At 39.3% G+C, this 25407-nt stretch overlaps 1 protein-coding gene across 2 annotated transcripts in view; it reads right to left on the bottom strand.

Moving 5' to 3' along the window:
- Positions 1-25407, bottom strand: part of LOC117435369 (POU domain, class 6, transcription factor 2-like) — a 170160-nt gene that overhangs the window by 83010 nt on the left and 61743 nt on the right. For both annotated transcript variants that reach the window (XM_059018734.1, XM_059018735.1), the window contains exons 3-4: positions 19041-19138; positions 12383-12611 (exon numbers count right to left, since the gene is read on the bottom strand). In XM_059018734.1, the coding sequence (XP_058874717.1) occupies positions 12383-12611; positions 19041-19138 (327 nt within the window). The remainder of the gene's footprint in view (positions 1-12382; positions 12612-19040; positions 19139-25407) is intronic.

The following is a 25407-nucleotide window of genomic DNA, read 5'->3' as shown; positions in this document are numbered from 1 at the left end:
GTTTCTAGGGTAATTTACACATACCAATTCACCAAGTGAATGAATAAAATACTTATTTAGAAAAAAATCCATGAACATTTAGGAATATTATCCAGTACTATGCAGAGTGTACCACTATTATGATGGCCCCCTAAAAAATACAATTAGCTGTTTAAAATACACAAAAAAATACACCAAAAAATAAATAATCTGCTATCCTTTAAAAACTAAAATATCTTACATTAGTATTGCAAAAAGATTCAAACTGAACACCATTTTAAAGACACTTTTTCAAGCTCTTTAAGATATTCTCGAGTTACCTTTACTTACAAGAGAATGGCACCTTTAGAATACAGTTACTGTAGTTTTCTGCCTAAGACAAAGAAGTGTAGACGTAAACCACCTGCTATGTTGCTTTAAGAAAGGTGGTTGTTTGTAGGAGAATTTGATGCTTTTCCTTTAATAACCTGGAGTAAAAGGCAGAATGTATTCAACAACAGAAGCTGAATAGTGCAATGAGTCACATTATAGGAAAATGGAGAAAAGGATACAGGACTCTCCACTGAACACAATCCTATATTGTAGGCAATCTGCGATAACACCATTTTCATTTCAGTTCAGTCCCATAAAATTACCATTAACATTACAACTCATGCAGAACACAGATAAATGTAAAAATGTCACACAATTCTTCCAGATGGGAATTTCAGTTCCACCAGATCACCATCTACGTTTTTTTCTACTTGTCTAATATTTCATTTACTACACTGTGTAAGTTAATTTTCTTTCCACTGACCATGTAAATCACAAATCAATTTTAATTTAAAATGCTTGACTACAGATCGGTCCTGAAAGCTTTTAGAATATGCTTCAGCGAATTCTGCAACACTCTTAATGCACATAGATCACAAATCTTTCAGAAAAAAAAGAAACCCAGCTTTTATGAAAGTCTCAAAACACAAGTTTATCATTCATCACACCTGGATTTGAAATCCACCTTATCCAAGAGATCTGTTACAAATACCTTTCAGGTAAAGAAGAATGCCTGATGGTTAAACCCAAACAGATTAGGGCAGCTACCAGCAAATTACTAATTTAAATACTAAAAAATATTCCTCACAACTGTAATTATATAATGGATAGTCTGGGGTTTACTCTGCTCCAGTTAATAATCTATAGCTGGTAAAAACAGTTTCAGAACCCGGAAATGTTTTGCAATTAATTAAAGTTTAATGGATACAAAATTATTTTTTAAGCAGAAGGGTTACATTTATTCCATGAATTAGAGTTGTATATTGAATATGTAAAGAAAGCATTACACATGCTGAATATCAGACTTCTGAACAAATGCCAGAGTTGTTTTAACTTTAGGTGCCCACTTACATTTTGTTGTTAATATAGTGCAGTGAGTTCAACAGAGCAGAGAAATGCAGAGCCGGTGAGCAACAACCTATTGTTATTTGCCAGTGGCAGGTAAACTGTTACTTTTACAAAAGGAATACAGGCTTTCTTTCGGCTAAAATTCCCCTTACACTTTTGATTTAGTACTTTCAACAGTTAAGGATATTAGCTTGGATTTTATCATAAGCACAGATGTAACTGTTTTTACATTATCAACATATCTGTTTTAATCTCTGTTTGAAGTCTGATCTTGAGAGAATGTTCTGTTTTGTATCTTTAATATAACAGTTTTATTTTATAGAGCAGGCATCTGTCCACTCTGCATTCTCTCATACAGAGACATGTACATTTTCACCTCTCTTGTGCAGGATAAAAGAAATCTCTCTCAGAGTACAAATGACACCATGCACTGCAATGAATGGGACTATTGGCATCTTAATAAGCAAATATGATTTTGTATTTCTTCCAAAATGGCTTTGTTTATTAGCGAGCAGATTTAGGTAAGTAAACAATTAAAATAATTTTGACATAAAATTCACAGGGTTAACTAGGTTAACTAGCCTACTGTGTCAAAATTCTGCAAGTCATGAAATAAGGCAACGTCTTAAATCCACGATTCAAAATTTTCGGTGCGCCAAATTTAACAGAACCATGGGGTGTTCATAAGATGTCGAAACAGAAATGTAACCACTACCATATGGGTGTTTACCTCCTAAAGACCCGAAACCTGAATAAGACATATCAAAGCTGCTCGACAAGCCTGTGATGCAGTCATGGCCTGCCCCCGAGGACATAAAAACACAGCGGTCACAGACCTCAACGTCATTTTTTCTTCAAGCCTGCTGCAATCAGTGACCTTGAAGGTTAATGGTTACATTTCTATTTCAGGGAACCATGGTTATGATAATAACCTAATGTTCCCTTTCAAGTACGAAATGTAACCATTACCGTATGGGTGAGTGTACCAAAGCCATCGCAAGGGCAATATTGCAGAATGAAAGGCTGCCTTGTGCGTTACCATAAAGAGTCCCAGTAACAAGTAGCTAGGGCTAAAAAATTGAGGGAGAAACTTAACTCTATGCCTGTGTTTTTAAGGGTCGACTAAGAAGCCGTCCTTAACACAAGTTACGAGAGTAGCCCACACTGCTGCTTGACAGATGCACCCTGGAATAAAGCCCACAAAGTTGGCATGCCCCTGGTGGAATAGGGCAGTGAGCTTCTCCGGAAGGGGCAAGTTGGCCAGCTTATAGGCAGCCCTGGCTGTGTCTGCTATCCATTTAGACAGCCACTGCTTAGACAGGGCTTGACCATGGAATTTAGCCCCATAGCAAACAGAAAATAGTTCAGGACTACCTCCAACTTTTCATCCTGTCAACATAGAACGCCAAGGCCCACACTGGGCAGAGCGTATGGAGTTGTCGCTCTGTCAGACTGGAAAGGAGGTGTAAAAATTAAGCAGGCTTTTGAAATGGAGAATGCCTGCATCTCACTCAATCGCTTTGCGGACTGATAGCAAGCAAGAAAGCCGCTTTGACTGATAATGGTGCTTAATGAGTGCATTAAGCACCACGTTTCATCACCAGCGAGAAACAATGTCCTTCTTCATAGGCTGCCTAAGCCGGCAAGACCCTTTCAAAGACTGCCCCGTCAGGGAGACCGAGTCAATTTTGACATGGCAAGATAGACCTTTAACGTGGAGGGGATTTCCTCTCGTCAAAAAGGTCCTAAAAAAATTGCAGTATAACTGCCATGGGACAGGTCGTGGGGTTGAACCCACGAGGCAGACACCACATCTGAAAAACACCCCACTTATACCCGTACTGGGAATGTGTGAACAGTGCTCTGGCATTCTGCAGGGTGTCAGTGACCCAGTTAGAAAACCCCAGAACGCTCAAATTCAGCCGCTCAGGGGCCACACCCAGAGCTGCAGACTCGATGGGTTGTGATGCCATAAGGTCCCCTGTACCTGACTGAGCAGGTTGCGGCGCTATGGCAGTCTCCACGACTGGCCGCTCATGAGCTGCATCAGGGTTGAAAACCAGGGTCTCCTAGTCCAATAAGGGGCTGATTTTCACCAGACACAGCGGGAGCAGGACGAGCGGTGGTAAGGCATATAACAGTTGCCTTGGCCACTGGTGTGCCAAGCAGATCTCCACCTCCTATTATGGAGAACCAGAGGGCACAGTGGGTTGATTCCTGGGAGGCAAAGAGATCTATCTCTGCTCTTCCGAATCTCTCCCAAATAAGGCTCACTACCTCGGGGTGAAGCCTTCACTCTGAGGCACTGGGGACTCTCCTTGAGAGGAGGTCTGCTGCCCAGTTTGTCCCCCCGGGGCAGATATACTGCCTATAGTGAGAGGAGGTTCTCATTTGGCCAGGGCAAACCTGAGGCTGCCCTGGTGGTGGATGTAAGCCTTCACTGTTGTGTTGTCAGTACGGACAAGCACATGTCTCCCTCGAACCTCCTGCAAACAGTTCTGTAAGGCCAGGTAAACTGCCTGCAGGCTTAAAACATTGATGTGGAGACCCTGCCAAGGGGGGTTCCACACGCCTTTCGCACCCCTGCCATTCCACACAACGTCCCAGCCCAGGCTGGACGCGTCCGTGATGATGACCTCCCTTCTGGTGACGCCGAAGCGTTGATGGGCAGGCTGTTTCCACCAAGAGAGCGCCTTTAGACAGTGACGAGACACTGTTAATAGGCAGCAACAGTTCAACGCGGACTGAAAAACCCTGTTGTTGAATCAGACCTGCAGAGGGCGCATGCGCAGGAGACCCAATGGAAGGGTCTGGGAAGCTGCTGTCATCAATGGCAGAAGTCTCTGGAATGTCACTATCGTCAGCACTCTGTTGAGCTGAAAGAGCTCTAATCAGGTGGCTATTCTCTGAACTGCTGTCTGACAGAGTGGGCAGCATGGACCTGGAGACCAACACACTCCTAGATAGGAGGCTGTCTGAAAAGGCATGAGCTGGCTCTTCACATGATTCACCATAAGGCCCAACCATTGAAGGTGGCCAGTGACAAGTTCCGTGTGGGCCTCTGCCTATGCTGGAGACTGGGCACAAATAAGCCAGTTGCCCAGATAATTGACAGAGCCATGGGGTGAGGACAAAGCCACCTCTCTAACAGAGGGTGATGGTGAAGAGCGCTGTGTATGAGTAAGGAACACAAAGCACTATGTAGAGCTGCAGGGGAGATGTTTCTCAAGTGTGCACTTAGAGAAAGGTGCACAGAACTCACAGAAACTGCAGTTTGTCAGTGCCTCCTTGACGTGCTCTGACCCCAGGCAGGAACAGCATCTGCCGTGCTTGTCCACAACAGGCAGACTGGCTTTGCATGTGTTGCAGGGATAAAACCCAGGCAAGCAATGCAGTGTACAGTATACAGGTGCTGCCTCAATCTGCTTATAGATAGCAACCGGGCGGGTCAAGACCCAAACAAGACTGGTTTGGTACCAGACCGGGGGCGTGAGCACTGGCTGGTAGGGCCGTGTAGGACTGGGTAGAAACCAGGTTGGTACTTATTCGGTTCTGGTTTGGTACCAGTTTGTTGACTTTAGCACCGGGTTGGTACCGGAACGGTACCGGTTGGAACCGGGTCAGTTTGGTACCGGTTTGGTGACTTTAGCACCGGGTCGGTACAGTACCGGGACGGTAAGGGCACGGTACAGGGTCGGCACTGGTGTGGTACCGGTTTGGTAACCTTGGTCCCAGTTCGGTACCGGTACAGTAATGGAGTGGGTCAGTGACTCGGTACCGTAAGGTATGGGTCCACCAGTTCGCAGTAGCAATGTGGGTAGCAATGTACAGGGATGCCCACCTGTACAAGCCATGGGCAAAACCACTCAGAGAGCACTCATACGATACTGAGGGAAGCCTGCTTGTCAGAATGAACTAATGGTGATGGTAAAGCTGTCGAGATACTGTGGGAGAGACTGTAACCACAACCGAAGCAAGTATCTTGGTCCTGCACAGTGCTGCTGAACCCAGCAGTTGTTGTCGCTACACATGTGCTCGCAGCACCACGTTGCAGACAGGCCTGCACTTAGTCTCTGTGAAAACAGAATGAGAACAAAAAATTCTCAACAAAATACAGTAATTGTAACAATTACATCAAATATACAAACCATCTTGTAATTTTGGCCTAAGCCAAAACGAAAAAGAAATAACTCCAGCCGGAGCTATTGCAGCCTGGGGGGAGAGCACAAAGTTAGCCGACATGTTGCTTGATCCCTGGGAAGGAGCAACTCAAGCCGCTTGCTTCACACGGGGCACAAGGCCGCAGTGGTACGTAACAAACAACAGGCTGTAGTGCACAATATACGCGTAATGAGCAAAACTAATACAGTGATTATTTTTAATATCACATGTAAATTGTGTAAAACACAATAAATGCGAAATATATCAGGTTTGTTCTTGAAAGGAAAAATGGTGGTGAGGTCTGTGACCGCAGTGTTTTTATAACCTTGGGGGCGGGCCATGACTGTGTGACAGGCTCGTCGAGCAGCTTTGATATATCCTCTATATCTGCTCTCCCCTTTCTGGTGTTATTTTTATTTCATCCAAATACTATGGTGTTAGGGTACTATACAAGAGGTGCATGTTATAATAATAATAATAATAATAATAATAATAATAATAATAATAAATGTTATTTTGTATAGCGCCCTTAAAAGCAGTCATCTCAGAGCGCTTCACAATTAATAGTACAGCAATAAATACATAAAAAAGCACAAGGAAATAAAACAATCATAAAAATCATAAAAACGTCTTTCTAAAAAAGTAAGTCTTTAAATTAGCTTTAAAAACACTCAAAGAAGCTGAGTCCCTGATCTCTAGTGGAATAGAGTTCCAGAATTTGGGGGCATAGCAACAGAAGGCCCTGACGCCCATAGAGCGCAGGCGAGCAGGCGGGACACACAGCAGTGTGAGATCAGCAGAGCGGAGGTTGCGAGTGGGAGTGTAAAAAGATAAAAGATCTGACAGATAAGTCGGAGCTAGCCCATGAAGAGCCTTATATGTCAGCATTAAAAAGGCCTCCAAGACAGGAGTGATGTGATCTCTTGAGCGGGACCGAGACAAAATTCTGGCTGCAGAGTTTTGAACAAATTGAATTTTAGTGAGGATGCTATTAGACACCCCAGCGAGCAGGGCGTTACAGTAATCGATCCTGGAGGAAACAAAGGCATGAACCAGTTTTTCAGCTGAGTTTTCCAGTTATGAACTGGATGCACATTTTATTCTGGACCTTACGTTACACTTTGTTTAAGGAGGAGTCATTCTGTTAAACAAAGAATTTGATCAAAACGACTACACATTTTATGCACAATTTGGCCCATTGGTCATTTTTTTTTTGTTTGGTTAAATGCCTGGTTTGACAGAGTAACTGCAACATATACTGTATTAAGACATTGTCAAAATGTGTTAAATATGTTTGTTTTTTTTACACATTTTTGTATAAAATTCCAGCGATACGTTTAATATTTAAAAACCCAGTTTAGAGGCATCTACTGCAAGTTAATAGAGGCTCTACATGGCTGAGACTACCAGTGGTGTTTATATAGGCCTATGAGTTTTAGCGAATTGCAATGTTCAGTTAAATAAAGGGTTAAATCCCATTTGACTGAACAAGGCTTTTCTGTCTACTTACTCTACGATTCCTGACTAACTTAATTTTAATACCAAAAAAAAGTGCATTTCTTAACATACATTTAGATGTTATTACATTTTCACCTTTAACATTCTGTCATAGTTAATCACTCAGTATTCCTAAATGTCTGTCTGGTTAGTAAAGTACTTATTCACATAAGACACATGATAAACTGGTACTCGGTATCGGTGGGATATCAGAGCAAAATGAAAAACCAGCGACTATTGCTGCTGGGTTTGCCTAACAAATCTGGTTCATACAATATTTAATCTGCGCCGGCACCTTTCACTCTCAATTATTTGGCTGCTGTCAAAACAAATCAATCAACAGCTCTGCGTCTCTGTGCTGCTATTTCATTGTACAGCGAGTTGCTTTAGCTTTGAAATGTAAGACGGTATACATTTTACCTCTATTATTTATTTAATACAACTTTCTCCCCTGCGAGTTATCTTACAAGCACAGCAAACTTAAATCATTAAATTCTAGCGCTGAATACATATTGCTGAGGCCATTTTGAATGAAACCACAAACAAATGGGCTTTAAATGTGTTGTAATAAAACTAAAATGGTTGTTAGGGGAATACAGGACTGTTATTACCCTAAATATGTCCTGATGGATTGACAGGTTTTTTTTTTTTTCTTCTGTCGAAGCACACATTTTTCTCTCTTGTTTGTGCTTGCAGTGTTTGTACACTGACTGAAAAGCACAACCTTGCTTAATTATAACATAGTGGATATATCACAGAATGACAGTGTGTAGATTTCCCACTTTATTTTAATATATTATACATCTTTAATTAAATCATTATTAATTGTCAAATGTCTTCAGTGAGTGTGTGGGGGTGTTCATGTAGGTTTGCCAATAAAATTTAAATTAAAATAATGTATTTTTACAACACAACCATAATACCAATTTGTAAAAGGTCATGCATTTGTTAAAAGCAGATCCTAAATTGACTTTTTATGAAGGCAATTGTAGAATGAAAATGATTCAGCCAGACACCTATTAGGTAGCATGAAGATATATTGATGTTCCCCTAAGAATCGGTTATCTGGTGTTGTAATGAAGAGAACGATTTCCATAATCTTTGTCATGCCTTAGCCTATTACAAGAGTACAATACTCAGAAAAGAGCACTTTAACTGAAACATCATTTTGACTATTACCGACATCGGTACTCATTACAATACATAAGTGGGGCATTGCTTTTATGTTGATTCTGAAAGCTATTTCATGTCTCTTGAAGAGGAATACAAAAAGAATAAGACTAGCACCCAAAAGAATAAGACTGCACCACGTTAAACACGATTAGGCAGAATGCAGATTTTGAGATTTAAGTAAGGAAGTAAGGACTGAGGTATATTTATACATTTTAGAGGACTCGAGACAATAAAAGAATCTTACTTTAAAAATCCACACTAGATTGGAGAAGAGCAACTTTAAAAAATGAGAGTCTTGAATGTATGCTTGTCAAAGACAAAACTATAAAGAAACTATAAATATAACTGGGAGCCAGTTATAATGGCACTATCCCGCCTAAACTACTGCAGCTCCCTGCGCCCGCCACCTGTCCGCTCCAGCTCATCCAGAACTCCGCTGCTCGCCTGGTGTTCTCTCTGACTCATTTCTCCCACGCAACTCCACTGCTCCGCTCACTCCACTGGCTCCTGATCACTGCTCATATCCAGTTCAAGACTCTTGTACTCACCTACTAATGCCTTGACCAAATTGCACCCAGTTACCTCCAGACCCTCATCTCTCCCTACACCCCCACCCGAACTCTCCACTCCACTTGCACTAGAAGACTGGCTGTACTTCCTTTACGCTCCCCTGCCTCAAGAGGCCGCTCCTGCTACTTCTCCACTCTCGCCCTGCAGTGGTAGAACGACCATCCTACGGATGTCAGGACTGCCCAGTCTCTGACCACCTTCCGGTGCCTCCTCAAGACACACCTCTTCAGACAACACCTGTAAACTCTTCCCTTCTGGACCATATAGCACTCTTCCTTTAATGCACTTTAACTTGCACTTATCTGCTCCCTATTTAACTGTATTTAATCCTGCACTTAACCCGATCTGTAGTATGTTGTATTTCACTTGCACTCGTATCTAGCCCTGATGTATCTATCAACACTTATCTGTTCTCGAACTGCCCCGATATCAAATTGTACTGTGTTTTGTATTTGCTCTTATTAGGACTGAAGTCACTGTATTTTGTATCTTGCTCTTAATTGTACTGTAATTCTTGATATGTATTTTTGTATAGAACTGTAAGTCGCCCTGGGTAAGAGCATCTGCTAATTAATAAATAAATAAATAAATAAATAAATAATAATAATACCAACAGTTTATATTATATGAGATATGCACACTAATAAACAGACCGGTCAAACTCGCTTAACATCACTCCTGTTAATGTCACCTCGTTTATTATCATCACATTGAAACACCAGACTGGAGTCAATGGTGGCGAGATTCTGATTGTATCACAATACATTTTATTAATGGACATTACTTTAATCATTGTAATACATAGCACTTTATTTCAACAGGCATATTTGTTGTTACACTTCTGTGTTTTAGCAGTTATTTTGGCAGGTTTTTGGTGAACTATTGTCTCTATTTTTGCTCTGAAATGTTAACAAAAATGTTACCATCGTGGTACCATTACAGTAACATAAAGAATGAATGAATGAATAAAATGCCTATATGCAAAATGCTGGAATGACAGTTCAAAATGACCAGGCTTCTGGTTAGGAACATGGCAGAAGATGACAACCAAACACTGTGGTTCTGACCTCAGCTCACAACCAGGGCGGTCTTGGTATTTCATTTACTGTATACAATTACCGCAGCAGTAGGCATTTTATGAAAAATGTTAAATTATGTTGTAATGGTGTTTATAAATATAAAAATAAAACATTTCTAAAACTGATAGACCACTAATTCCATTCATAAATTGCATCCCCGATGATATCTATTGCCAGCAAGAGTTTGTATTGCAATTGGTGTCATTGTGAACACATCCATAGCATACACTGCTGCACGTGACTCTGGGCAGACTGCAGCCGCAGCTACTGTGTGCAAAGGTAAGCTTGAGGAAACTCTGGAGTGAGAATAATGAATAGGTGAATCCACTGACTTTTATTAGGGTAACCCATGCTTTACCTGACTGGAACAAATCAGACGCTTATTCTGAGACTGCAGCCAGAGATGTAAACAGTGCCACCAAGCTTCCGGATACATCGAAGTTGCCCAAAGCAGTTCAAAATTTCCGAAAACGTCCTGAAAGTGATTTTTTAAGTGACCCGGGAAACAGCACAGCGAGGTCCAAATACACCTTAAAGGTATTTTTATACCTTACATGGATGTGATACTGTCTCTAAGTGCAAGCTCTTTTTTACAGTAGGAACCATACAGCCTTGGATAATTAAGTGCCTTTTAAAAACTTAAATCTTACACTAATTACATACAAAAAGCAACAAACACCCTGTAAGAAAATGATAATGTGTTTCATATTTAAAAAGCATTTGCCATAGAATCCTTATTATTACTGTCCGTCAAAATCAGGCTAGATTTAAATTCTAATAGCAAATGAAATGGCTGAAAATACAACAGCGTGTTGATTTTTTGGGTTGATGCACCTTAACCAGTGAGTACAATTATTTTGTTCAAGAAGAATGTTAGCCTATTATTGTTTAACAAGAATACACAGTGGGCTAAGGCTGAGCAAGATGTTGCCAGACAAATGGTCCTGGTATATAAAGTAACTTCACTGTTACGGACAGAGTTTTCCCAAAGCAGTTTAACACTTTTTTCATGTTTGCTCCCATTAAAAAAAAAAAAAAAATCAAATGGCTAAAAAGCACAGAGCCACAGAAGAAACCTCTCCTCTGGCACTGCCATTCAAATACCTTTGCACGCAAAAAAAGTTTTGAAAGGATAAGCCAAGGAGACACATTATCCAGGCCTGGAAAGATACAGCTTTATGTGCAGAAGAGAGTGACTCTAAATATATGATACTATTTATTAACTAGTGGACTTCAGAATGGAGATTTTATTTATGCATGCTTGTCCATTAAGGTTTTATCACCCTTCTGCTCTGAAAGGTCTATTTTCCTCACTTTGTTATATTTTCTTTTACTTTGTGCTGTTCTGGCATTATTTTAATCTTCAACCTCCTGCTTTACATGCACTCTCCAAATTTATACAAGCACACTTTTTTGCATTAGCGCATCCTCCTCATCTAAGATTTATGACTGACAGGTTCTTCAGCTCAATCTAATGGCATAAGAGAGACAATATTTTAAACATTAAAATGAAAACCATTTACTACTATGATCAAAAGAGAACATATAGCATTAAACTTTTAAAAACATGCAGTTAAGTTAAAAAATAGCCAAGCAGACAGACAAGCTGGTGGAAACAAGAAGAGTACACTTTAAGCAGAAAAAAGACCAGTGAATCTCTTTAGCACACTGGAGTAAAAGACTGAACAACTGTAAAACGATGGAATGCTCCAGGTGTTAGGGAAGCTGGGTCTGTGGGTATTTTTAAGTCTAAATTTGAAACACATTTTTATAAAATTGCATTTTTATCTTAGTGGTTTTGATGCCACATAATTGCTAGCTTTTAATGATTCTTTTTGTATTATAATATTCGTATATTTTGTATTTTACTGTATTTTTACGTACAGTATTTATGTACAGTGCCTTGTGATACTTTGGTATGAAAGACGCTATATGAAATAAATAAATAAATAAATATAATAAACTATAATAACAGGACTTCATTTACAGGTGGAGAAGCAGGCCCCTTGAGCAAGATATTTAAGTATCTTAAATATCTTGTAATCGAATATTTCGAAAATGTTCCTCCAATCCAGATAGTTCACCTCATTAAAGCAAAAACCTTTACAGTTTAAATCTATTTTGACTGGTCTGGGCACCAGTGAAGATATGGAAGCGCAAATAAATAGTGCACAGTATAATGTATAGTGTCAGATACACTGTAATTACAGGTTTAACAGAAATTATGTTCAATTGTCCATAGAGTTAAAGTAGCCTGCTGTGCTTAGAAAATGATATGACAGATAACTGATCATACATCTTTGTTGAACTTTCATACATAATTTGAGTGGTGTCAACATAACACTGCTTTTGCGTCAGATCCGTAATGCAAGTAAGTACTAGTCAAAGCTGAAGTAGAAAGTTATACCAATTTTCATATATTATAAGCATAGCACTTTTAATTACTTATACGGCAGAAAGTAACCTGTGCTTCCGCCAGATCTAAAAACAAGACTCTCCCATTGTCAGATGACGTTCCTTGATGTTCTGGGGTCGTGCCTTACCTTGAAGGTTTTGTAGTGGTAAAGTCATAATGCCTCCAGCTGCTGCTGCTGCCACCAGGCCTTGGATGTTGGCCAGGTTGGCGGTGGGCAGTGTCAGCACTAGCCCCTGCTGTCCGCCCAGCTGCCCTGCCATGTTGAACGGAATGAGGATTGGCTGATTGAGGCCTGGAGCTCCCCCGGGCATCACCCCTGCCACAGCTGATGCCAACTGTTGTGTTGCCAACAACGACTACAAGGAAAATCAAAACAAAAAAAACTGTGAACGGAAAGGATAAAAAATGAATCTTTTTTTTTTTTTTTTTTTTTTACATAGCTTAACATTTGAGTAAACCACAGTGTGGTATTATTGAACAGGCTGTAGGGTTTAAAACATAACACATAACTTTCCTTAGCTTTCTGCTTTGTAGTATGTATTTCATATTTATTCACATTTAGGTCGCCCCTGAATTCAAGTCTCAGTAGACTCAGCATAAAGCCACCCTCCATCCCCCCTTCCCCATGGTCCCTACCTGCAGTGATCGCTTTCAACATGCGATTTGTATTAAGAGGGTGAAATGGGCCCATCAGTCTGATAGGCACGCTTTACCTTAACAAAGAAAGGCCATGGGGATCATAGTTCAGATGCTGAGCACTATTAGTGCTGTCCAAGGCCACTCATACAATGCTGCCTAAACTGGGATAGACTGACAGCCTCAGAACCCGATCAACCCTTAGAACAAGATTTGCGCCCATGGAAAAGGAGGGCTGCATTCCTATGCAATTATTCAAATAAATAGGACAGATCTGTAAACCATGATCCTGTGTTATTGAGGCTGTATGGAAAGGGAATACACCTAATTCTAATTTAAGGATGGAAGAAATAGTCCATTCATCACCTATTTAGCTTTATGTGCCACAATAATTCTTGGCTTGTGAGCTGGAAAGGCCTGCATCGACGAGCAAGGAGGATTGTGACAGCAGGCTGTTTGCTTTCACACTATCAGACTATCCTAGAATATATATTGCACCTTAATAGCCTGTTGTGGTCATTATTTTTCTTTAAAAAGAAAAAATCCTACTGCTTTCCTCCTTTTACATTTCTGCCCTCTTTAGGCACCTTTGTAGATGAGGACATTTTATTATCTGTGCACTCGTGTCTGCCTGCCCTGCGGCCCAGGGCACCGGCTGGCAATTTCTCAGAATAGCAGTGGAATTGAAACATCTGTAACTGCATTTGTCAGCTATCTGCTTGTATTTTGCATGGCAAGTCAAAGCCTTGTTTGCTTTAATATACTCAGGAAGTGATAACTAGGGGGAGCTTGTTCGCTGGTGATAATGTTAATTAAAAACAACAATATTACAGATGAAAACAATATAAAAAAAGACATGTCATTTACAGTTCCCTTGCCTTTTTAAGATGTTTGCAATCATTCTGATTGTATATATTTCTGCAGTCTGATGTCACAGTTTTAGTAATTGGTGCTGCCTGGTACTAGACAAATCTATATTTACATTGGAAACGCATGTCTCTGATCTGCTGTTTCTATCAAAAAACTATAAATGAAGGAAAACAATTTCCTAAAGTAATGTACATGTATAGATGACAGATGCATATTGTGATTGGTTGTTACTCAAGTAAAGAGAAGCATAAATAAATAGATTCCTGTGGTCACTTTACAAATAAATAATTATATAAGCTACACTACATTATGCAAATAATTCTGTACAACATTTGAATACTTATGAATGATGTACAAGTGGATGAAAAAGGTGTTGATCCTTTCAGTTACAGTACCCGAGAGGAAAAGTATTTCACACTGTTTATCACAACACTAATGCTCTAACATTACCGAACTCACTTACTGGTATTTGAGACAAATGTCAGATCAAAGATATGCTTTTAGAAAATGAAGACAGGTTTGTTTAGAACTGTTTGTTTAGTGTATTGTCAACAATAGAAAATACATAGTGGGGGATACTGAAGTCAGCTCAAACAAAACTTTCTATTTCAAATCCAGCTATGGCCACATATTTTGCATCAAGAATTAACTTGCTTCATAAAGTCGAATGAAACCTGCTGATTAATGTTACATTAACATATTGAATTATAACCCGCTTTGTAGTTTTCCATATACTTAACGAAAAACTGACAACAACTGAAAAATGTGACATTTTGAAATCTAACATGAAATACTGTACTACTATTATGGCTTTCGGTTGACTTTTGCGATATCATTTTGTAGTTTCTTTGATTTAAAGTTGCCTGGACTGGTACTGTAGACTGTGAATTTGAATGACCATCATCAAAATGGAAAATGGCACCAGGTATAACTGGAAATAATATACACTTCGCACAAACTATTGGAATAAACCAGCCCCAGAATGCTTCCCACATTCGTGGCTGGATGGACCTCTGGTATTCTTATAACACAACATTTCTTGCAGAATCAGCCACGACACATGTACATCACATACAAGCAGGCAGCGATGCTTGGAAACTCCAGTTGCTCTTTAGACTTCAGGCGATCATTCAGTAGGCTCCCTTTTCATTAAACAGATCCTTTACAGCACTTACAGCTTACTGTCACTTCCAACCACACAGTGGCACATTTATTTCAAGTTGTATGCTAAAAGCTTTATATAAACCTATCAAACATGGTTGATATCTTTAGAACCGTGTACATATGGCTGTTTGAGGGCGTTAGATATTGCTCATTTTTTGGAGACATCTATACACTCATAATGCTGCATGACATCAATAAAGTGACCAGCCTGGGATTATTTGGAATGTTTATGCTTTCCTACAAGAGATAAATCCACACATTTGTGTTAAGCCCTATAAGTGGATTTTTTAAAATTGTTTTTATTAATAAAAAAGCCTGATGAAATCTCAATTGCCTTTGATAAATAAAAAGCTCAATACTTTACCAGCATAACTGGCTAACCTTGACAAGGCACTTACTGCATACATTGAAAATCAAAACTCTCAAAACAAGATGCACCTTTCTATATCGGAGAACAGCACAGTTTTAACAGTCTACAACTTCAGACATTCATAATCAGGAAAACTTGTAAAACAGAAACAGCATTTCTAAAACTGTTGTCTGAGTTGGACAAGTAAAGATAAAGAAAGGGGAACCCAATGATCTTAATGGTTTTCCCAGGAAACAGGCAACCAGATAAAAACACTAACAATGCAAATCATCAGTGATATACGAAAATAATAATCCAATGCAGTGAACCTTACCTTCTAGATACTGTAACAGACAGTGGTGACAGTACCAGTAGGTGTTCTGAGTCAGTAATGTTACTGCAGAAGGTATTAATGCTATTTCACATACGTCTTTTTGTGCCAGTTTGTATGAGGCAGCTTCAAACTACAGTACACTAAAACCTACTTAGAACCTCATTGCTGTAGCAGAGATGGTACGCTAGGTTTATAATAAAACAATACTGTACATAATCACATGCATCTTCATGCTACATAGTATGTAGATGTTTAACAAATCTGAACTACTTCTAGTAGGATCGAAAACTCAACTCAAGAATCTCAATATTGCTTCCCTGAACCTTGGAAACTGTCTGCTGCTGCCTTCCCCCAATGTACGAAGCCTTGGTGTACTTCTGGATAGTAACCTCTCCTTTGATACCCAAATCTCCTCTGTAGTCAAATCCTCCTTCTACCACCTTCGAAACATCTCAAAGGTCAGTCCCTACCTTTCCCTCCCAGATGCAGAGATACTCTGTCATGCATTCATCTCCTCTCGACTCGACTTCTGCAACTCTCTCTATGCTGGTCTTCCGTCACGAGCCATAAACCGACTGCAACTGGTTCAAAATACCGCTGCTAGGATCCTTACCAGATGTAAAAAACATAATCACATTACCCCGTCTTGCCCAGCTGCACTGGCTACCTGTTAAGTTCAGGATTACTTTCAAAATTCTCCTGCTTGCCTACAAGACCCTTCATCACACAGATCCAGAGTATCTCTCCACCCTGCTGACCTGCTATGTCCCTGCATGCAAGATGAGGTCCTCGGACTGGCTTGCTTGTTATCCCCAAGCAAAAGTGCACCACACTCAGAAAGCGCTCTTTTAGCTTCATGACCCGTTTCTCTGGAACTCTCTCCCAGCATTAGTGCGTGTGGCTCCCACAGTCGCTTACTTCAAATCAATTCTCAAGACCCACTTGTTCTCTCTTGCTTTCAATGCTCTTTAAGCCTAATATCTGTTATTAGCTGTTCTCTAAATTGCTATTTCAGGTTTTTCACTCCATCTTATTCGTATGATTCTGCATGACACACACATCCACAATGTTTAGAATTCACATCCTGGCCTTGTATTTAATGTATTTGCATAGTTTTTTTTACTGTTTATTGAATGTACTATCTCACTGTATTTAATGTATTATGCATTGCTCCTCACTATCTTGTGAAGCATTTTGTGATGGTGGTCCACTATGAATGGCGCTATATAAAATAAATATTGATTGATTGATTGATTGACATTACCCTGCTTCCTCCAGTATGTAATTATTTTGTAAAGGTCTCTGAAGCACTTTCTCAGTTTTTGTTTCTCGTTCTGTAACACTATTATGGATTTGTCTCCTTTCAAAATATAAAAACACAGACTGGAGGAAAGGCTTTGAAAATATGCCCAGTGACTGGCTGAAATCAGGTATCATGTGTCTTTAATAAAATGTGACTATAAGGTTATGACTAATACAAACTGTGTCCAATTGTATTGACCTGGTAATATGACACATTGTTCACAGCTTTGCATTTGGAAAGATGCTGCAAACCAGCAGCTGTTGTAACTCTTTCCAGATGGCCCAGAGACATAGTGAAGTGCTATTTGTATCACCCGTTATAAATCCACAAAATAATAAAGGTACGCACTACAGATGTAAAAGTTTTGATGAGCTCTGCAAAAACTTTGGTTACACCATCAAAGTTTATTTTTGGCAAATAATGCACAAAAACTTGATCTATTAACTATTACATGAAAGCCTTTATTTAAAAAGATAATCTTATTTACAGTAGGTAAATGTTTTAGATCAATGGTTCTAAATTTTTTTTAAAGTGGATATTTTCTAGCAGAAATTACCAACATGGGCCCAAAAACATGAACTAACATGATACTTACAAAAAAAAAAAAAATAGAGCCAATTATTTTACCCCTGAATTTCTCCCAAATTTAGAATGTCCAATTATTTTTTCCCCTCACCACAAAAATTATTGACACAGCTCAGGAGAACTGAAGGTTCAGTGGTTGCTCTCAGATCCCACGACCAAGCCAGTTTCCTCTTTTAAACCCAGGAACTCTAGAGCGGATGTTAGCGAGCTACTGGCTACTGGAGGACAAGGGCCCACCCTGCAGGTGCCTGCCTAAGCTTACTAAGCGCCTGGCTGGTCGGGTCCACTGTAGCGCCATGAGGAGAAACAATCCGTTCTGATTTGCCAACTGGACACGGGGGAGTGCCACAGCCAATGTGACTCTTCCTCTGGAATCCACAGTGAACACTGCTGACTTTGCACAGCCAGGATGTGAACCTGCACTCCCCTGATTGTATGACTCACCCTGCACACCACACAGTCAGGCTTATACCAGGTGAGCCACTCTGGGACCCCCCAAAACAATACAAACTTAACACAAATATTACTCTCTTACAATCTTAGAAAATACCTTCATAATCTTCGAGGGATACATTGCAAACAGGATATTCCTAGGGGGTAAAGGCAGTTTGGTGTTAACTGTAGTCTGACAGATACATGGTTTTGGGTGTGTAGAAATAGGTTAAAGCAGAGATGTTTACATCACGAGGTCCCTGAATCACAGTGTTAAGAACCGCAGCTTCTCATTTTCAGGATTTAAATTAACCTGGCAGTTTTATCTCATGCCGTCTCCTCCTCCAGCTAGGTGTTTATCAATAAAATCAATGCAGAGTCATTTGCTTCCTTCAAAACTTAAGGCGAGCTTGTGCTGATAAATAGCTTTCCCCCATAAACAGCCTGTTATATAGATTACTTGCATTACTGAGTTTAACATTTTGTTCAATATGACTCTCTCAGGCCTACAGAGGACCAATTCATTAAGCAGTTTTCCACATGTTTATTCTTCCAGTGTTGAACTTCAATCAAAGAGCTTTAAAGATTAGGGCATTCTCTCTGCAGCATTTTGTTGAGCCCAACAATATAGCAGCATTCATACTTTTAAAGGGATTTCTAACAACAGCACATTCAAAATTTAAAAAACTTATTTTTAGTACTGTATTTAATGAAAAGAAAGTAGTGTTTATTTTACTTTCTGGAAACTTTTAAACAGATTATAGTAAAGTTATAGTTAAATTCATATTTTCTTTTTAATAATATTATTATATATCCTTTATCTGTTACTTACTGTAAGTTTTTCTTTCACAATTTGTACAGTTAAAATTGTTTCATTCTTCTCAGAAAATTAGCCTTGGCTCTTCAAAATATGTTAATTATGTAGACACAATTAATTTTACTATAATGTAGTCCATCAATAAAGGCTCATATAATTCTAAGTATAACTTGAAATCTACATGTAGAGTATGAGCTTCAGTAAAATTAAACAATGACAGTGTTCTCATGCTATATTCCCAATTAAAACAGCTAACCTCCCTCCTATTCTACTTAGTTAAGTAGGGTGTACCAACCTGCGGGCCGACAGGAAAGGCCAGGTGTGATTGGCTTGGCTGATGCTGGTTAGCTGCGCTGCTGCCTGTTTCCAACTGCACTGTGTTCCCTCTGGCCCCTGAAGAGAAATACAAGAGAAGCTCCAGCTTAATATTCCACTGCCTGGGGAATCAGCACATTACCTCAGCATGATGTCACATAACATCAAGCTGGAAATGATATGCTTAAGTGCTTTATCAATAACTCAGGCGCTCAGATCACTCATCAAATGCATAAATTACTGCTTCATTCAGCCTGTCCGGCTCATTGAGGGAGATATATGACAAAGTGACAACGCTGAAACTGAAGCTGAATAATATCAGCGGAACAAATTCAGGGCACATTAAACATCAATTTACATACATGGAGTGCGCAGCGCACAAGGCTCTAGTAGCTCTGGCTGGTATAATGAGCAACAATTATTCAAATGTGTTAACCCTACAATACTGTGAAGGATGACAGCGTATATCTTAAATATTGAAACAGTAATGAGCGTGCGACCACACACGGCCCCAGGGGATCCGCTGGGAGATTTCACACAGAGTAACCTTTTTGCATTATAAAAGCAAATCATTCATAAGCAGCAGTTTTCACTCATTTATGCATGTGTATATATAATGTTGTATGGATTGTATGTGGGCATTTTAAAGTACATTTATGTGTTGTATTCTTTTATTTGGCAGGATGTAGTTCTTTCTTTGGGATGTCTATTTTTGTATTGTGTTGGGGATTCATATTTAAAATTGGATTTACACTTTTGTAAATGTCTGAACCCTAAATGATGTATATCTAAACTCCTGCCACTGTTCCCCCACCACCTGCACCCACATTAAGGGACACTGGCTCATAAGACATGGTGTTACAATTAAAAAATACATTTTCTGTAATTCAAAAAATGTTCTGATAAACTTTTCAGTCCATTTGTATACCTTCCCCAATATCTGTGTCCCTCAACATTAGGCGAAGATCCTGAAAGTTTCTCTTTTACTTTTTCTGTCACTGGCAGGATATGAGGAATGAGCTTAGACCCTTGTTTTGAGTATGCAGGTTAATTTACTGATGATGTGTGTTTAAACAAAGGGATTTTTTATATATACCTGGTGTAACAGAATGTGTACTTTGCTGGTTCAACACTTCTGGGTCTATAGGTCAGGAAGACAACGAAGATCCAGTTTGGTAAGTATTGAACTGGCTAAATACAGTTATAGCAACCATTATTTGCTAGAGATATAAAAACACAGTCTTGTCTGCTAAATCTACCACAGTTCACAAATTACATAGCACTTTCAAATAATAATAATAATAATAATAATAATACCACTACGACTACTACTCGACCAGTGAGCTCTAAATGGAGTGCCCTAGATCATTCTTTTTTTTTTTTTTTTTTTTTTTTACAAATGAATATTTAATTTACAGTCCTTTTTAAACGCTTTTTTTTTTTGTTTGTTTAAATTTAATTATACATCCATCCTTGTTAGCATCCTCTATTTCCGGGTACTAAATAGAGCCACCTATCTAATGGCACACTTTGTATTATTAGTTTAAGATTAACATGTTATGCATCTGAACTTCAGCCTAGCCTGGAACTCAGCAGGACTGATAAAAACAGCCTGGTGCAGCGTTAAGTGTAAATGCATTTAATTTTGAAAAAAACAGCTAAAAGTAAAAATACATGAGCAAACTGCATATCTAGGATTTAATAACTTACAGACCACAACGGACAGAAAAATACACCGTGGTTTGAAACGAGTGAAAGGAGGGGAAGTCTAAAACAAATATAAAGAGAAAACAGAGTACAGTACCACACTTTAGTATTTTTGGAATACTATAGTATTACAATGTATTTCTTAATTAATTAGTATATAAACTTGAGAAAGTAATACTACATAGTTTACTATATACTTCCATCACACTTCTATTTTACATTAATAATAATAATAATAATAATAATAATAATAAGTACAGCCACTCTCCTCAATAGGACACTGCTCTATATGGATGACTTATTTTTAAACAAATGTAATAAATGAAACAAATAACATTTATCCAATCAGGTCTATACATTGAAGTCTAAAAACAGCTGACTGCTCTGTTATAAAGTCAGTAAAACAGTTACATTTTAATATTCAATCTAAACACACTGCCTTTCATAACTGTATGCCTGCTGCAATCGACAGCAGTGTATTAACATAAGGGGACTTGCAATTATTACTAATACCAGGTAAACTAACTTTAAAACAGCCCTTTTGGTGTATAAGCTCTCTGTGGAGGAAGGACTATAAATAATGAAAATGGACAAATAAAAATATCTCCACATATTAAAAGTCCAAATAAAATTGACTTCTACACAGTATTCATTTCATTGCTCTTTTTGTACCCGGGTGTCAATCATAATAACATTGTACCAAACAATTAAAGAATATATTTGCCGAGTGGATATGCAGAAAATCACTAAATCTGATTAATTTGTAATATGTTCTCCTTTAAGCACGCGACAGTGGCCACAGCTTTGGGAATACGTTTGCTTGTCTGTTTGTTTTTTCTGTCAAGAGGCCTGAAGGTAAATTGATTTGAAACCAGCTAATAAAAGTGCTGAACCTGCTGACATTTCATAAAACAAATTAATGATCTAAGGGATTTACCTCATGTTAGCATTCACCTGCATTTTATTAGAACCATCTCTGCATAAAACAATCATTAGGGGCAAAATGAATAATCTAATACCACAATATTTTAAATGATCCATCATGGGATAATTTTAAATATTCCAGTTTTTTTTTTTTTAACTCGAGACATTTACACGAGAAAAATGTCTTGTGTAAAATGCTTTTTTGGGTTTCCGTTCGCTCAGTTTATTTTATACGAGTAAACCGGGCTTTTCACCCGACGTCATGCAAATGAATGGGAAAGGTGGGGGTTGATATGTAAATTAGTTCTGCGTAAAGTACTCATGCTGTTTTTGAAGATTACTTGTGAAATTTTGTTAAAATGTGGTTTCCATGCTCAGAGAACTGGTACACGAGTGAATCTAAGCTACTATAATAAAGCAAAATACCCTGTGCCTGGTTGGTTAATAATGCGTTTTACTACTCTTGCCCAAATTGTTTTTCAAGTGTCATTAGTGGGGTGTCATGTCATTAGTAGTGAATACAGTTTTAATTAATCTTACAACTCATAAATTAAAAATGAACTCGAGGTATAAAATTAAACTGAACAACAGGTATTGCAGATCACCATGGCTATATAAACTTCATGCTGATCTGAACTCGGCTCTCGCCAAGATAAGCACCAACTAGGACGTAGCTTTACAGTAAACTAATGTGCTCCATCTGCATCTCCATTTATCTGCGTTTCCTTCCATCTGATGTAGATATCCTTCTGCATGGTGTTGATGGCTGAAGTGTAATGCTGGCTCCAGGGATCAGCTTATTTTGCCTCCCCAGCACATCAGTATACACAAGGGCTGCGATGCTGGCTCCGGGGATCAACCACAGTGCGGTCTCCCCAGTGCATCAGCATGACAACCATCTGGATTGAGCTAAATAGGGTACATCTCTGGGGTCTTCAAGTGGGAACCTTCTGTCCTCTGTGTTTTGTCGACTAGCCCACGAAACCTCAAGAGGGCTCGACAGCGATTCTGGCATCCCAGCATCACCCCCCTCCGTCCCCCACTCAACTCAGCCCAGCTTACTTACCTGTACATCAGCGTTGCTTTCTTTCTACTGTGCTTGAGATCCACAGCCAGAATATTTCCGTCTCAACCACAGCCAGTTGCTGCTCCTTTCTGCTGCTTCAGATAAGTTCTTCACTGTGCAACACAACTCTTGGCCACTGAACCCAACATCTCTGAGAAACCGGGTTGTAGAGTGTGCCACAAATCCTCGACAACCCACCTCCACTGGGTAAACCCGGACTCTCCACTCTCGCTGTTCCGCTTCAGCAGCTAGTTGAGTATACCAAAGTTTCTTCCTCTCATACGCCTCATCCACAGCATCCTCCCATGGCACTGTTGACTCTACCAGATGAACAAGACGTGCTGATCCAGACCACAAGTCCAACTTCTAGGCATTGCCATTATTGCAACTTCTAGGCAATATATATATATATATTTCCCTTTCACTCAGGCAATACAGCATATAGGGAATCAGGTGATGCTCTGTATACTACCCTGGCTTAGAAACCCTACCCGTCCGGATGGCTGACAGCTGCTGAGGAAGCATTCAACACCACGCTTGGGCAAATACGGGTAGTGGGCACTTGAAAGGGAGGTGGTGGATACTGATGAAACGGACTGAAGTGCAGCATGAGTTCGTTCCCAAAATTACCACTGCCTGCTGTATGCTGCACAAACTCTTGTCAACAACAAAATGAGGTAGAATCAGTTGCTGCCTGTGAGACAGACGGGGAAGGTTACCAGTGTTGCCAAGTCTCATGAGAAAAAAAAGCGGCACTGCCTTTCAAAACAAGCGAACCCATGTTAGAGTATGGGTGTTTATGCAAATGTAAACCCGCGACTCTCAAAAAACATGTCCAATCCCGCTTATTATAAGTGGACTTGGCAATTGTGAAGGTTACCTCAGCTGCCAGTTTCAACTGGACAGCAGCGATCTGAGGAGACTCGTGCTGTCAGATATTCTCTGCTTTCTTTTAAATTGTGTTGGATTTGCTGTTGTGTTAAACATTAATGATGCAAACAAATAACATCTGCTTTAATATTATAACAAGGGCATAACGCAGTTGATATTAAGTGGTTTCATACAGAACTGTAAACCCACAAGAGATATACAACATGACAGACCAGACACAGCAAAAAACAATAATAAAAAATCTGCCCGCATTATCATTAAGATGAACTACACCACCGCTAACCATAAAATTGCCCATCAGCCACTACTTTCTGCCATCTTGGAATCCACAGTAACAACTGATCTGCTCCCTTGCAGTATTTATAGTTAAGGATAAATATGCTCATTGACATTTACATGTGAAATGCGGGTTTCCATGCAAAACTGGACGTGGATTTTCCTGTGTGTTTCGTCATTTACACGAGTAAATGAGATTTACCCTATCCCTCTCTTTGGACGTTTTTTTTCGGCCACAAACCTGATTTACACGAGTAATTCTCCCAAATGTGCACGCGCATCGCCATTTCACATGTAAATTGACCCGCATGGAAACCCCATGCATGACTGATCAAAATGAAAACATCCAACAATGGCTGTAGTGAATGGAGCTGAAAGGAAAAAGTATTGGGAACAATGTGTTTGCACCATTTTGTCTCTATCTAGCATTTTATTCACTTCATTACTTCTCACTGGGATAGGAAAATGCTAGTTCAACAAGGTAGATTTCATTTTCTTCAACTTGTTGTGAAAAGCTACAATTTTCTATTTATAATTTATCATTCCAATGCCAACTTACAAACAGCATTGCACAAAAGGAAGAAAAAAAGAAAAATTTAATGTTGCCAGCATTTGTATATGATTTATCCAGAACATAAGAACATAAGAAAGTTTACAAACGAGAGGAGGCCATTCAGCCCATCTTGCTCGTTTGGTTGTTAGTAGTTTATTGATCCCAGAATCTCATCAAGCAGCTTCTTGAAGGATCCCAGGGTGTCAGCTTCAACAACATTACTGGGGAGTTGGTTCCAGACCCTCACAATTTTCTGTTCTGAATGCCCCTTTATCTAATCTCAATTTGTGACCCCTGGTCCTTGTTTCTTTTTTTCAGGTCAAAAAAGTCCCCTGGGTCAACATTGTCTATACCTTTTAGGATTTTGAATGTTTGAATCAGATCGCCGCATAGTCTTCTTTGTTCAGGACTGAATAGATTCAATTCTTTTAGCCTGTCTGCTTACGACATGCCTTTTAAACCCGGGATAGTTCTGGTTGCTCTTCTTTGCAGTCTTTCTAGAGCAGCAATATCATTTTTGTAACGAGGTGACCAGAACTGAACACAATATTCTAGGTGAGGTCTTACTAATGCATTGTAAAGTTTTAACATTACTTCCCTTGATTTAAATTCAACACTTCTCACAATATATCCGAGCATCTTGTTGGCCTTTTTTATAGCTTCCCCACATTGTCTAGATGAAGACATTTCCGAGTCAACATAAACTCCTAGGTCTTTTTCATAGTTCCCTTCTTCAATTTCACTATCTCCCATATGATATTTATAATGCACATTTTTATTGCCTGCATGCAGTACCTTACACTTTTCTCAAATGTCATTTTCCATGTGTCTGCCCAGTTCTGAATGCTGTCTAGATCATTTTGAATGACCTTTGCTGCTGCAACAGTGTTTGCCACTCCTCCTATTTTTGTGTCATCTGCAAATTTAACA

Source organism: Acipenser ruthenus, chromosome 3, assembly GCF_902713425.1.
Source record: "Acipenser ruthenus chromosome 3, fAciRut3.2 maternal haplotype, whole genome shotgun sequence".
NCBI classification, from domain to species: Eukaryota; Metazoa; Chordata; class Actinopteri; order Acipenseriformes; family Acipenseridae; genus Acipenser; species Acipenser ruthenus.
This window is presented reverse-complemented; position numbering and strand designations above follow the sequence as displayed.